The 16,681-nt window shown below is 29.9% G+C and overlaps 1 protein-coding gene across 1 annotated transcript in view; it reads right to left on the bottom strand.

Annotated features, from left to right (window-relative positions):
• LOC141455647 (integral membrane protein 2B) overlaps positions 1 to 16,681 on the bottom strand; it is a 31,241-nt gene that overhangs the window by 7,824 nt on the left and 6,736 nt on the right. The window contains exons 4-6 of the mRNA XM_074130876.1: positions 15,702 to 15,827; positions 15,467 to 15,613; positions 15,270 to 15,384 (exon numbers count right to left, since the gene is read on the bottom strand). Coding sequence (XP_073986977.1) covers positions 15,270 to 15,384; positions 15,467 to 15,613; positions 15,702 to 15,827 — 388 coding nt within the window. The remainder of the gene's footprint in view (positions 1 to 15,269; positions 15,385 to 15,466; positions 15,614 to 15,701; positions 15,828 to 16,681) is intronic.

The following is a 16,681-nucleotide window of genomic DNA, read 5'->3' as shown; positions in this document are numbered from 1 at the left end:
TTTTCTCAATTATAAACTATAGTTATATTGTGCACAGATCTAAAATGGTAGAAAATATAAAGGGTTGAAAATTTTTTGGGTCATGAAATTCTGTAAAATTATGGCCGTTCTATATCTCCCACTGTGAACCACGTATTGGTATGGAATTTTGTTCTCTTATACACTTTCGTTTTTCTCAATTATAAACTATAGTTATATTGTGCACAGATCTAAAAAGGTAGAAAATATAAAAGGTTGAAAATTTTTTGGGTCATGAAATTGTGTAAAATTAGGGCCGTTCTAAATCCCTCACTGTAAACCACGTATTGGTATGGAATTTTGTTCTCTTGTACACTTTGTTTTACTCTATTATAAACTATAGTTATATTGTTTATAAACTATAGTTATATTGTGCACAGATCTAAAAAGGTAGAAAATATAAAGGGTTGAAAATTTTTTGGGTCATGAAATTCTGTGAAATTATGGCCGTTTTATATCTCCCACTGTGAACCACGTATTGGTATGGAATTTAGTTCTCTTATACAATTTGTTTTTCACAATTATAAACTATAGTTATTTTGTGCACAGATCTAAAATGGTAGAAAATATAAAGGGTTGAAAATTTTTTGGGTCATGAAATTCTGTAAAATTATGGCCGTTCTATATCTTCCACTGTGAACCACGTATTGGAATGGAATCTTATTCTCTTATACACTTTGTTTTTCTCAATTATAAACTATAGTTATATTGTGCACAGATCTAAAATGGTAGAAAATATAAAGGGTTGAAAATTTTTTGGGTCATGAAATTCTGTAAAATTATGGCCGTTCTATATCTCCCACTGTGAACCACGTATTGGTATGGAATTTTGTTCTCTTATACACTTTCGTTTTTCTCAATTATAAACTATAGTTATATTGTGCACAGATCTAAAAAGGTAGAAAATATAAAAGGTTGAAAATTTTTTGGGTCATGAAATTGTGTAAAATTAGGGCCGTTCTAAATCCCTCACTGTAAACCACGTATTGGTATGGAATTTTGTTCTCTTGTACACTTTGTTTTACTCTATTATAAACTATAGTTATATTGTTTATAAACTATAGTTATATTGTGCACAGATCTAAAAAGGTAGAAAATATAAAGGGTTGAAAATTTTTTGGGTCATGAAATTCTGTGAAATTATGGCCGTTTTATATCTCCCACTGTGAACCACGTATTGGTATGGAATTCAGTTCTCTTATACAATTTGTTTTTCACAATTATAAACTATAGTTATTTTGTGCACAGATCTAAAATGGTAGAAAATATAAAGGGTTGAAAATTTTTTGGGTCATGAAATTCTGTAAAATTATGGCCGTTCTATATCTCCCACTGTGAACCACGTATTGGTATGGAATTTTGTTTTCTTATACACTTTCGTTTTTCTCAATTATAAACTATAGTTATATTGTGCACAGATCTAAAAAGGTAGAAAATATAAAGGGTTGAAAATTTTTTGGGTCATGAAATTCTGTGAAATTATGGCCGTTTTATATCTCCCACTGTGAACCACGTATTGGTATGGAATTTAGTTCTCTTATACAATTTGTTTTTCACAATTATAAACTATAGTTATTTTGTGCACAGATCTAAAATGGTAGAAAATATAAAGGGTTGAAAATTTTTTGGGTCATGAAATTCTGTGAAATTATGGCCGTTTTATATCTCCCACTGTGAACCACGTATTGGTATGGAATTTAGTTCTCTTATACAATTTGTTTTTCACAATTATAAACTATAGTTATTTTGTGCACAGATCTAAAATGGTAGAAAATATAAAGGGTTGAAAATTTTTTGGGTCATGAAATTCTGTAAAATTATGGCCGTTCTATATCTCCCACTGTGAACCACGTATTGGTATGGAATTTTGTTTTCTTATACACTTTCGTTTTTCTCAATTATAAACTATAGTTATATTGTGCACAGATCTAAAAAGGTAGAAAATATAAAGGGTTGAAAATTTTTTGGGTCATGAAATTCTGTAAAATTATGGCCGTTCTATATCTCCCACTGTGAACCACGTATTGGTATGGAATTTAGTTCTCTTATACAATTTGTTTTTCACAATTATAAACTATAGTTATTTTGTGCACAGATCTAAAATGGTAGAAAATATAAAGGGTTGAAAATTTTTTGGGTCATGAAATTCTGTAAAATTATGGCCGTTCTATATCTCCCACTGTGAACCACGTATTGGAATGGAATCTTATTCTCTTATACACTTTGTTTTTCTCAATTATAAACTATAGTTATATTGTGCACAGATCTAAAATGGTAGAAAATATAAAGGGTTGAAAATTTTTTGGGTCATGAAATTCTGTAAAATTATGGCCGTTCTATATCTCCCACTGTGAACCACGTATTGGTATGGAATTTTGTTCTCTTATACACTTTCGTTTTTCTCAATTATAAACTATAGTTATATTGTGCACAGATCTAAAAAGGTAGAAAATATAAAAGGTTGAAAATTTTTTGGGTCATGAAATTGTGTAAAATTAGGGCCGTTCTAAATCCCTCACTGTAAACCACGTATTGGTATGGAATTTTGTTCTCTTGTACACTTTGTTTTACTCTATTATAAACTATAGTTATATTGTGCACAGATCTAAAAAGGTAGAAAATATAAAGGGTTGAAAATTTTTTGGGTCATGAAATTCTGTAAAATTATGGCCGTTCTATATCTCCCACTGTGAACCACGTATTGGAATGGAATCTTATTCTCTTATACACTTTGTTTTTCTCAATTATAAACTATAGTTATATTGTGCACAGATCTAAAATAGTAGAAAATATAAAGGGTTAAAAATTTTTTGGGTCATGAAATTCTGTAAAATTATGGCCGTTCTAAATCCCTCACTGTAAACCACGTATTGGTATGGAATTTTGTTCTCTTGTACACTTTGTTTTACTCTATTATAAACTATAGTTATATTGTTTATAAACTATAGTTATATTGTGCACAGATCTAAAAAGGTAAAAGATATGAAGGGTTGAAAATTTTTTGGGTCATGAAATTCTGTGAAATTATGGCCGTTTTATATCTCCCACTGTGAACCACGTATTGGTATGGAATTTAGTTCTCTTATACAATTTGTTTTTCTCAATTATAAACTATTGTTATTTTGTGCACAGATCTAAAAAGGTAGAAGATATGAAGGGTTGAAAATTTTTTGGGTCATGAAATTCTGTGAAATTATGGCCGTTTTATATCTCCCACTGTGAACCACGTATTGGTATGGAATTTTGTTTTCTTATACACATTCGTTTTTCTCAATTATAAACTATAGTTATATTGGGCACAAATCTAAAAAGGTAGAAAATATAAAGGGTTGAAAATTTTTTGGGTCATAAAATTGTGTAAAATTATGGCCGTTCTAAATCCCTCACTGTAAACCACGTATTGGTATGGAATTTTGTTCTCTTGTACACTTTGTTTTTCTCTATTATAAACTATAGTTATATTGTGCACAAATCTAAAAAGGTAGAAAATATAAAGGGTTGAAAATTTTTTGGGTCATGAAATTCTGTGAAATTATGGCCGTTTTATATCTCCCACTGTGAACCACGTATTGGTATGGAATTTAGTTCTCTTATACAATTTGTTTTTCTCAATTATAAACTATTGTTATTTTGTGCACAGATCTAAAATAGTAGAAGATATGAAGGGATGAAAATTTTTTGGGTCATGAAATTCCGTGAAATTATGGCCGTTCTATATCTCCCACTGTGAACCACGTATTGGAATGGAATCTTATTCTCTTATACACTTTGTTTTTCTCAATTATAAACTATAGTTATATTGTGCACAGATCTAAAATGGTAGAAAATATAAAGGGTTGAAAATTTTTTGGGTCATGAAATTCTGTAAAATTATGGCCGTTCTATATCTCCCACTGTGAACCACGTATTGGTATGGAATTTTGTTCTCTTATACACTTTCGTTTTTCTCAATTATAAACTATAGTTATATTGTGCACAGATCTAAAAAGGTAGAAAATATAAAAGGTTGAAAATTTTTTGGGTCATGAAATTGTGTAAAATTAGGGCCGTTCTAAATCCCTCACTGTAAACCACGTATTGGTATGGAATTTTGTTCTCTTGTACACTTTGTTTTACTCTATTATAAACTATAGTTATATTGTTTATAAACTATAGTTATATTGTGCACAGATCTAAAAAGGTAGAAAATATAAAGGGTTGAAAATTTTTTGGGTCATGAAATTCTGTGAAATTATGGCCGTTTTATATCTCCCACTGTGAACCACGTATTGGTATGGAATTTAGTTCTCTTATACAATTTGTTTTTCACAATTATAAACTATAGTTATTTTGTGCACAGATCTAAAATGGTAGAAAATATAAAGGGTTGAAAATTTTTTGGGTCATGAAATTCTGTAAAATTATGGCCGTTCTATATCTTCCACTGTGAACCACGTATTGGAATGGAATCTTATTCTCTTATACACTTTGTTTTTCTCAATTATAAACTATAGTTATATTGTGCACAGATCTAAAATGGTAGAAAATATAAAGGGTTGAAAATTTTTTGGGTCATGAAATTCTGTAAAATTATGGCCGTTCTATATCTCCCACTGTGAACCACGTATTGGTATGGAATTTTGTTCTCTTATACACTTTCGTTTTTCTCAATTATAAACTATAGTTATATTGTGCACAGATCTAAAAAGGTAGAAAATATAAAAGGTTGAAAATTTTTTGGGTCATGAAATTGTGTAAAATTAGGGCCGTTCTAAATCCCTCACTGTAAACCACGTATTGGTATGGAATTTTGTTCTCTTGTACACTTTGTTTTACTCTATTATAAACTATAGTTATATTGTTTATAAACTATAGTTATATTGTGCACAGATCTAAAAAGGTAGAAAATATAAAGGGTTGAAAATTTTTTGGGTCATGAAATTCTGTGAAATTATGGCCGTTTTATATCTCCCACTGTGAACCACGTATTGGTATGCAATTTAGTTCTCTTATACAATTTGTTTTTCACAATTATAAACTATAGTTATTTTGTGCACAGATCTAAAATGGTAGAAAATATAAAGGGTTGAAAATTTTTTGGGTCATGAAATTCTGTAAAATTATGGCCGTTCTATATCTCCCACTGTGAACCACGTATTGGTATGGAATTTTGTTTTCTTATACACTTTCGTTTTTCTCAATTATAAACTATAGTTATATTGTGCACAGATCTAAAAAGGTAGAAAATATAAAGGGTTGAAAATTTTTTGGGTCATGAAATTCTGTGAAATTATGGCCGTTTTATATCTCCCACTGTGAACCACGTATTGGTATGGAATTTAGTTCTCTTATACAATTTGTTTTTCACAATTATAAACTATAGTTATTTTGTGCACAGATCTAAAATGGTAGAAAATATAAAGGGTTGAAAATTTTTTGGGTCATGAAATTCTGTGAAATTATGGCCGTTTTATATCTCCCACTGTGAACCACGTATTGGTATGGAATTTAGTTCTCTTATACAATTTGTTTTTCACAATTATAAACTATAGTTATTTTGTGCACAGATCTAAAATGGTAGAAAATATAAAGGGTTGAAAATTTTTTGGGTCATGAAATTCTGTAAAATTATGGCCGTTCTATATCTCCCACTGTGAACCACGTATTGGTATGGAATTTTGTTTTCTTATACACTTTCGTTTTTCTCAATTATAAACTATAGTTATATTGTGCACAGATCTAAAAAGGTAGAAAATATAAAGGGTTGAAAATTTTTTGGGTCATGAAATTCTGTAAAATTATGGCCGTTCTATATCTCCCACTGTGAACCACGTATTGGTATGGAATTTAGTTCTCTTATACAATTTGTTTTTCACAATTATAAACTATAGTTATTTTGTGCACAGATCTAAAATGGTAGAAAATATAAAGGGTTGAAAATTTTTTGGGTCATGAAATTCTGTAAAATTATGGCCGTTCTATATCTCCCACTGTGAACCACGTATTGGAATGGAATCTTATTCTCTTATACACTTTGTTTTTCTCAATTATAAACTATAGTTATATTGTGCACAGATCTAAAATGGTAGAAAATATAAAGGGTTGAAAATTTTTTGGGTCATGAAATTCTGTAAAATTATGGCCGTTCTATATCTCCCACTGTGAACCACGTATTGGTATGGAATTTTGTTCTCTTATACACTTTCGTTTTTCTCAATTATAAACTATAGTTATATTGTGCACAGATCTAAAAAGGTAGAAAATATAAAAGGTTGAAAATTTTTTGGGTCATGAAATTGTGTAAAATTAGGGCCGTTCTAAATCCCTCACTGTAAACCACGTATTGGTATGGAATTTTGTTCTCTTGTACACTTTGTTTTACTCTATTATAAACTATAGTTATATTGTGCACAGATCTAAAAAGGTAGAAAATATAAAGGGTTGAAAATTTTTTGGGTCATGAAATTCTGTAAAATTATGGCCGTTCTATATCTCCCACTGTGAACCACGTATTGGAATGGAATCTTATTCTCTTATACACTTTGTTTTTCTCAATTATAAACTATAGTTATATTGTGCACAGATCTAAAATAGTAGAAAATATAAAGGGTTAAAAATTTTTTGGGTCATGAAATTCTGTAAAATTATGGCCGTTCTATATCTCCCACTGTGAACCACGTATTGGAATGGAATCTTATTCTCTTATACACTTTGTTTTTCTCAATTATAAACTATAGTTATATTGTGCACAGATCTAAAATGGTAGAAAATATAAAGGGTTGAAAATTTTTTGGGTCATGAAATTCTGTAAAATTATGGCCGTTCTATATCTCCCACTGTGAACCACGTATTGGTATGGAATTTTGTTCTCTTATACACTTTCGTTTTTCTCAATTATAAACTATAGTTATATTGTGCACAGATCTAAAAAGGTAGAAAATATAAAAGGTTGAAAATTTTTTGGGTCATGAAATTGTGTAAAATTATGGCCGTTCTAAATCCCTCACTGTAAACCACGTATTGGTATGGAATTTTGTTCTCTTGTACACTTTGTTTTACTCTATTATAAACTATAGTTATATTGTTTATAAACTATAGTTATATTGTGCACAGATCTAAAAAGGTAAAAGATATGAAGGGTTGAAAATTTTTTGGGTCATGAAATTCTGTGAAATTATGGCCGTTTTATATCTCCCACTGTGAACCACGTATTGGTATGGAATTTAGTTCTCTTATACAATTTGTTTTTCTCAATTATAAACTATTGTTATTTTGTGCACAGATCTAAAAAGGTAGAAGATATGAAGGGTTGAAAATTTTTTGGGTCATGAAATTCTGTGAAATTATGGCCGTTTTATATCTCCCACTGTGAACCACGTATTGGTATGGAATTTTGTTTTCTTATACACATTCGTTTTTCTCAATTATAAACTATAGTTATATTGTGCACAAATCTAAAAAGGTAGAAAATATAAAGGGTTGAAAATTTTTTGGGTCATAAAATTGTGTAAAATTATGGCCGTTCTAAATCCCTCACTGTAAACCACGTATTGGTATGGAATTTTGTTCTCTTGTACACTTTGTTTTTCTCTATTATAAACTATAGTTATATTGTGCACAAATCTAAAAAGGTAGAAAATATAAAGGGTTGAAAATTTTTTGGGTCATGAAATTCTGTGAAATTATGGCCGTTTTATATCTCCCACTGTGAACCACGTATTGGTATGGAATTTAGTTCTCTTATACAATTTGTTTTTCTCAATTATAAACTATTGTTATTTTGTGCACAGATCTAAAAAGGTAGAAGATATGAAGGGATGAAAATTTTTTGGGTCATGAAATTCCGTGAAATTATGGCCGTTTTATATCTCCCACTGTGAACCACGTATTGATATGGAATTTTGTTCTCTTATACAATTTGTTTTTCTCAATTATAAACTATAGTTATTTTGTGCACAGATCTAAAAAGGTAAAAGATATGAAGGGTTGAAAATTTTTTGGGTCATGAAATTCTGTGAAATTATGGCCTTTTTATATCTCCCACTGTGAACCACGTATTGATATGGAATTTTGTTCTCTTATAAACTTTGTTTTTCTCAAATATAAACTATAGTTATTTTGTGCACAGATCTAAAAAGGTAGAAGATATAAAGGGTTGAAAATTTTTTGGGTCATGAAATTCTGTGAAATTATGGCCGTTTTATATCTCCCACTGTGAACCTCGTATTAATATGGAATTTTGTTCTCTTATACACTTTGTTTTTCTCAATTACAAACTATAGTGATTTTGTGCACAGATCTAAAAAAGTAGAAGATATAAAGGGTTGAAAATTTTTTGGGTCATGAAATTCTGTGAAATTATGGCCGTTTTATATCTCCCACTGTGAACCACGTATTGATATGGAATTTTGTTCTCTTATACAATTTGTTTTTCTCAATTATAAACTATAGTTATTTTGTGCACAGATCTAAAAAAGTAGAAGATATAAAAGGTTGAAAATATTTTGGGTCATGAAATTCTGTGAAATTATGGCCGTTTTATATCTCCCACTGTGAACCACGTATTGGTATGGAAATTTGTTCTCTTGTACACTTTGTTTTTCTTAATTATAAACTATAGCTATTTTGTGCACAGATCTAAAAAGGTAGAAGATATAAAGGGTTGAAAATTTTTTGGGTCATGAAATTCTGTGAAATTATGGCCGTTTTATATCTCCCACTCTGAACCACGTATTGGTATGGAATTTAGTTCTCTTGTACACTTTGTTTTTCTCTATTATAAACTATAGTTATTTTGTGCAAAGATCTATAAATGTAGAAGATATGAAGGGTTGAAAATTTTTTGGGTCATGAAATTCTGTGAAATTATGGCCGTTTTATATCTCTCACTGTGAACCACGTATTGGTATGGAATTTTGTTCTCTTATACAATTTGTTTTTCTCAATTATAAACTATAGTTATTTTGTGCACAGATCTAAAAAGGTAGAAGATAAAAAGGGTTTAAAATTTTTTGGGTCATGAAATTGTGTAAAATTATGGCCGTTCTAAATCACTCACTGTAAACCACGTATTGGTATGGAATTTTGTTCTCTTGTACAATTTGTTTTTCTCAATTATAAACTATTGTTATTTTGTGCACAGATCTAAAAAGGTAGAAGATATGAAGGGTTGAAAATTTTTTGCGTCATGAAATTCTGTGAAATTATGGCCGTTTTATATCTCCCACTGTGAACCTCGTATTAATATGGAATTTTGTTCTCTTATACACTTTGTTTTTCTCAATTATAAACTATAGTTATTTTGTGCACAGATCTAAAAAAGTAGAAGATATAGAGGGTTGAAAATATTTTGGGTCATGAAATTCTGTGAAATTATGGCCGTTTTATATCTCTCACTGTGAACCACGTATTGGTATGGAATTTTGTTCTCTTATACAATTTGTTTTTCTCAATTATAAACTATAGTTATTTTGTGCACAGATCTAAAAAAGTAGAAGATATAAAGGGTTGAAAATTTTTTGGGTCATGAAATTCTGTGAAATTATGGCCGTTTTATATCTCCCACTGTGAACCACGTATTGATATGGAATTTTGTTCTCTTATACAATTTGTTTTTCTCAATTATAAACTATAGTTATTTTGTGCACAGATCTAAAAAAGTAGAAGATATAAAGGGTTGAAAATATTTTGGGTCATGAAATTCTGTGAAATTATGGCCGTTTTATATCTCTCACTGTGAACCACGTATTGGTATGGAATTTTGTTCTCTTATACAATTTGTTTTTCTCAATTATAAACTATAGTTATTTTGTGCACAGATCTAAAAAGGTAGAAGATATAAAGGGTTGAAAATTTTTTGGGTCATGAAATTCTGTGAAATTATGGCCGTTTTATATCTCCCACTGTGAACCACGTATTGGTATGGAATTTTGTTCTCATAAACAATTTGTTTTTCTCAATTATAAACTATAGTTATTTTGTGCACAGATCTAAAAAAAAGTAGAATATATGAAGGGTTGAATATTTTTTGGGTCATGAAATTCTGTGAAATTATGGCCGTTTTATATCTCCCACTGTGAACCACGTATTGATATGGAATTTTGTTCTCTTATACACTTGGTTTTTCTCAATTATAAACTATAGTTATTTTGTGCACAGATCTAAAAAAGTAGAAGATATAAAGGGCTGAAAATTTTTTGGGTCATGAAATTCTGTGAAATTATGGCCGTTTTATATCTCCCACTGTGAACCACGTATTGGTATGGAATTTTGTTCTCATAAACAATTTGTTTTTCTCAATTATAAACTATAGTTATTTTGTGCACAGATCTAAAAAAAAAGTAGAAGATATGAAGGGTTGAATATTTTTTAGGTCATGAAATTCTGTGAAATTATGGCCGTTTTATATGTCCCACTGTGAACCACGTATTGATATGGAATTTTGTTCTCTTATACACTTTGTTTTTCTCAATTATAAACTATAGTTATTTTGTGCACAGATCTAAAAAAGTAGAAGATATAAAGGGCTGAACATTTTTTGGGTCATGAAATTCTGTGAAATTATGGCCGTTTTATATCTCCCACTGTGAACCACGTATTGGTATGGAATTTTGTTCTCTTGTACACTTTGTTTTTCTCTATTATAAACTATAGTTATTTTGTGCACAGATCTAAAAAGGTAGAAGATATAAAGGGTTGAAAATTTTTTGGGTCATGAAATTCTGTGAAATTATGGCCGTTTTATATCTCTCACTGTGAACCACGTATTGGTATGGAATTTTGTTCTCTTATACAATTTGTTTTTCACAATTATAAACTATAGTTATTTTGTGCACAGATCTAAAATGGTAGAAAATATAAAGGGTTGAAAATTTTTTGGGTCATGAAATTCTGTAAAATTATGGCCGTTCTATATCTCCCACTGTGAACCACGTATTGGTATGGAATTTTGTTTTCTTATACACTTTCGTTTTTCTCAATTATAAACTATAGTTATATTGTGCACAGATCTAAAAAGGTAGAAAATATAAAGGGTTGAAAATTTTTTGGGTCATGAAATTCTGTAAAATTATGGCCGTTCTAAATCCCTCACTGTAAACCACGTATTGGTATGGAATTTTGTTCTCTTGTACACTTTGTTTTTCTCTATTATAAACTATAGTTATTTTGTGCACAGATCTAAAAAGGTAGAAGATAAAAAGGGTTGAAAATTTTTTGGGTCATGAAATTGTGTAAAATTATGGCCGTTTTATATCTCCCACTGTGAACCACGTATTGGTATGGAATTTAGTTCTCTTATACAATTTGTTTTTCTCAATTATAAACTATTGTTATTTTGTGCACAGATCTAAAATGGTAGAAGATATGAAGGGTTGAAAATTTTTTGGGTCATAAAATTCTGTGAAATTATGGCCTTTTTATATCTCCCACTGTGAACCACGTATTGATATGGAATTTTGTTCTCTTATAAACTTTGTTTTTCTCAAATATAAACTATAGTTATTTTGTGCACAGATCTAAAAAAGTAAAAGATATAAAGGGTTGAAAATTTTTTGGGTCATGAAATTCTGTGAAATTATGGCCGTTTTATATCTCCCACTGTGAACCACGTATTGGTATGGAAATTTGTTCTCTTGTACACTTTGTTTTTCTCAATTATAAACTATAGCTATTTTGTGCACAGATCTAAAAAGGTAGAAGATATAAAGGGTTGAAAATTTTTTGGGTCATGAAATTCTGTGAATTTATGGCCGTTTTATATCTCCCACTGTGAACCACGTATTGGTATGGAATTTTGTTCTCTTATACACTTTCGTTTTTCTCAATTATAAACTATAGTTATATTGTGCACAGATCTAAAAAGGTAGAAAATATAAAGGGTTGAAAATTTTTTGGGTCATGAAATTGTGTAAAATTATGGCCGTTCTAAATCCCTCACTGTAAACCACGTATTGGTATGGAATTTTGTTCTCTTGTACACTTTGTTTTTCTCTATTATAAACTATAGTTATATTGTGCACAGATCTAAAAAGGTAGAAAATATAAAGGGTTGAAAATTTTTTGGGTCATGAAATTCTGTGAAATTATGGCCGTTTTATATCTCCCACTGTGAACCACGTATTGGTATGGAATTTAGTTCTCTTATACAATTTGTTTTTCTCAATTATAAACTATTGTTATTTTGTGCACAGATCTAAAAAGGTAGAAGATATGAAGGGTTGAAAATTTTTTGCGTCATGAAATTCTGTGAAATTATGGCCTTTTTATATCTCCCACTGTGAACCACGTATTGATATGGAATTTTGTTCTCTTATAAACTTTGTTTTTCTCAATTATAAACTATAGTTATTTTGTGCACAGATCTAAAAAAGTAAAAGATATGAAGGGTTGAAAATTTTTTGGGTCATGAAATTCTGTGAAATTATGGCCGTTTTATATCTCCCACTGTGAACCACGTATTGGTATGGAATTTTGTTCTCTTGTACACTTTGTTTTTCTCAATTATAAACTATTGTTATTTTGTGCACAGATCTAAAAAGGTAGAAGATATGAAGGGTTGAAAATTTTTTGCGTCATGAAATTCTGTGAAATTATGGCCTTTTTATATCTCCCACTGTGAACCACGTATTGATATGGAATTTTGTTCTCTTATAAACTTTGTTTTTCTCAATTATTAACTATAGTTATTTTGTGCACAGATCTAAAAAGGTAGAAGATATGAAGGGTTGAAAATTTTTTGCGTCATGAAATTCTGTGAAATTATGGCCTTTTTATATCTCCCACTGTGAACCACGTATTGATATGGAATTTTGTTCTCTTATAAACTTTGTTTTTCTCAATTATTAACTATAGTTATTTTGTGCACAGATCTAAAAAAGTAAAAGATATAAAGGGTTGAAAATTTTTTGGGTCATGAAATTCTGTGAAATTATGGCCGTTTTATATCTCCCACTGTGAACCACGTATTGGTATGGAATTTTGTTCTCTTGTACACTTTGTTTTTCTCAATTATAAACTATAGTTATTTTGTGCTCAGATCTAAAAATGTAGAAGATATAAATGGTTGAAAATTTTTTGGGTCATGAAATTTTGTGAAATTATGGCCGTTTTATATCTCTCACTGTGAACCACGTATTGGTATGGAATTTTGTTCTCTTATACAATTTGTTTTTCTCAATTATAAACTATAGTTATTTTGTGCACAGATCTAAAAAAGTAAAAGATATAAAGGGTTGAAAATTTTTTGGGTCATGAAATTCTGTGAAATTATGGCCGTTTTATATCTCCCACTGTGAACCACGTATTGGTATGGAATTTTGTTCTCTTGTACACTTTGTTTTTCTCAATTATAAACTATTGTTATTTTGTGCACAGATCTAAAAAGGTAGAAGATATGAAGGGTTGAAAATTTTTTGCGTCATGAAATTCTGTGAAATTATGGCCTTTTTATATCTCCCACTGTGAACCACGTATTGATATGGAATTTTGTTCTCTTATAAACTTTGTTTTTCTCAATTATAAACTATAGTTATTTTGTGCACAGATCTAAAAAAGTAAAAGATATAAAGGGTTGAAAATTTTTTGGGTCATGAAATTCTGTGAAATTATGGCCGTTTTATATCTCCCACTGTGAACCACGTATTGGTATGGAAATTTGTTCTCTTGTACACTTTGTTTTCTCAATTATAAACTATAGCTATTTTGTGCACAGATCTAAAAAGGTAGAAGATATAAAGGGTTGAAATTTTTTGGGTCATGAAATTCTGTGAAATTATGGCCGTTTTATATCTCCCACTGTGTAACACGTATTGATATGGAATTTTGTTCTCTTATACACTTTGTTTTTCTTAATTATAAACTATAGTTATTTTGTGCTCAGATCTAAAAATGTAGAAGATATAAATGGTTGAAAATTTTTTGGGTCATGAAATTTTGTGAAATTATGGCCGTTTTATATCTCTCACTGTGAACCACGTATTGGTATGGAATTTTGTTTTCTTATACAATTTGTTTTTCTCAATTATAAACTATAGTTATTTTGTGCACAGATCTAAAAAGGTAGAAGATAAAAAGGGTTGAAAATTTTTTGGGTCATGAAATTGTGTAAAATTATGGCCGTTCTAAATCTCTCACTGTAAACCACGTATTGGTTCCGCGAGAAAAATATATACATATAATTGTGTTCCGCTTCTATGAAAAGGTTAAGAACCACTGGTCTAGAGACTCGTGTAGAAGTCCAAGTCTACAAAAATTAACCGATAAGTATTTGTTGAAGACGCTTAGAAAAAGGGCCTCGCTAAAACGTGGTTTGAATCATTGGTTGAAAAGCCATAAAAGTGGATGATTAAATTAGTTTGATTAACTATTGAAATTGAACTAATTCGGTGATTAAAATTAAAGTTCAATTTAATTCTCAGATTTAATCATAATTTTTTAGTTTGATTAAATTAGTTTGATTAACGACTAAATCTGAAATTTAATTGATTAAATAATTGTCATATGATTAAAATTACGATTAAATTCGCTGATTAAATTCTGATTAAAATTAAAAATAAATTTAATCAATTTAAAATATTTATTCAATTAAAAAATTTAATCAATTGAATTTAGAATTTAATTTTTTTTTTTTAATCAGTGACCAACTCTGGAATGAGGGACGATTGTAGAAAATATTGTTCATCGTGATTAATTGATCCAGCTGATTAATTAATCCAAAAAGAGGAAAGATTATTGCCAATTTTAGTCATAATTTCTTATTAATTTTTTGCTGCACGTTCACCTAGGGTCTAGGTCATCTTAAGCTTGCTGACAATTATAATATTTTTTACACTTTTAACAACAAAGGTTGGTGAATCTTCTGTCCTGACTACGTACTGAGTATTAAGGATCTCGGTACCTAAACCACTCAGGATAGACGTGCAAAAAAAATCAAGCATGAGCCCCCCACCCTAATGATGAACTTAGTCCCTAGATCGAAAGCTTGGCAATAATAAATTAATAAATAATTATGACTAAAATTGGTGATAATCGTTCTTCCTTAAAAGTAATGATATATTCATATACAAGAAGAGAGAATTGTGACCATTTATTTGTACTGTTCACTGATACTGTTAGAAAACTGTGACCTCTTTTTAGCCTAAAATATTCAATCAACTGAACACTGAACAAAACAGAAGGAACCAAACAAATTAAGATATTTTTACGCCACCAATGATTACTGCTGCTATTAACTTATTATTTTTTTTAACTACACTAAAAATAAGTTAACTCACCTTCTCGCATTTTCTTAACCAAATCCATTAAAGTTGCTGGAGGTAATATAATGCTATGGTTCAATGGCATAATGAAGCAACGTTCACCATTCGTATCGACAATAGCCGTTTTGTTCTTAAAAAATGTATATATATATATTAATACTAAAAAATAAAATGAAAACAACTTAAACAAAAAATGAAGAAGACATACTTACAACACTGAAGTCGTGAACGAATTTGTTATTTTTATCTCCAGAAAATTCTGGCACGCTAATTTTTGCATACGTATCAGCAATTTCGAATTCTTCGTGGAACACACCAATTGGTTCACCTTTGTTTGCCATTAGACGTTCTAACGCTTTCTATTTTGTTTTGTTTTATAATAATTTAGAATGATAAAATATTTAAGAATGGAAAATAAATAATACAAATTAAAGTACAAATTAATACCTTCAATTTAGTCAAATCTTCATTATTTCTCCAATTTTCAACTTCAAATGAAGGCTGGTGAAGCAAACCGCTAGTGTAACTATTCTCTTCATAAGGAATACTACACCAACCATGAAACTTCTGCATCTAAAATTTAAAAATATTTTTGGAAAAAATAAAGGATGCATCTATAATCAAATAAATACTGTACGTTTTTTAAAAATCATTTTTCTAATTCGCAACAACTTTACGGTTGATGCGCAACTTAATTGCTACTTTATAAACACGAGGCCTTTATAGATAAAATGGGTAGGTTATCAAATAATTGTCTGGTTAGTGCCAGGATGTTAAATTTCCTATAGTTTTATCACTAGATATTGGAACTTCTGGATATTGAAGCTCTACCAAAACTGACATGTCCATTCAGATACACTCAGTTGAAGAAGATCTGAAGTTTCAATACTTCTGACTGAAAATTGAGAGCACTTGTGCAAAAAAAAAAGAAAAAAGACGAATGATATCCTTCTTTGATCTGAAATCCGACGATTTCACAACCAATGCAGACGGGTGTTTCAAGCGCAAATTCTTAGATCTCCATTGGGGAGCAGCTATCGCATCACATTCCTCTAGCGTATTTGTTTCATTTAACCGAATCCGCACGATAGTCCCAATTCAGTCTAGAGTCTTTTATCTCCTAGCCTAGAGCGGAAAACTGGAAGGGCTAACGCAAGCAAGACATCCCTATCTTGTCACCAGCGCCCTATAATTGAGAGTTATGGAAGATTATTGAGTCTTAGAATTTTCTACTTTCTCTATACATTCATTTTCGCGCAATTCGTAAAAATAATTTTCTTCTTATTTTGGAAAATCTGAGACATCTTAGTTTCCTCGGCCCAGATTTGTTACATGAATATGGAATGAGTTCTATTTTATGTTCAAAGAAACCTTGGTGATAAATTTTACATTCACTAAAAGGGTACTTAGTAAGACTCAGTTTTTAC

Source organism: Rhodnius prolixus, unplaced genomic scaffold, assembly GCF_049639745.1.
Source record: "Rhodnius prolixus isolate KJV_2025 unplaced genomic scaffold, Rpr scaffold_4, whole genome shotgun sequence".
Classification (NCBI taxonomy): domain Eukaryota; kingdom Metazoa; phylum Arthropoda; class Insecta; order Hemiptera; family Reduviidae; genus Rhodnius; species Rhodnius prolixus.
This window is presented reverse-complemented; position numbering and strand designations above follow the sequence as displayed.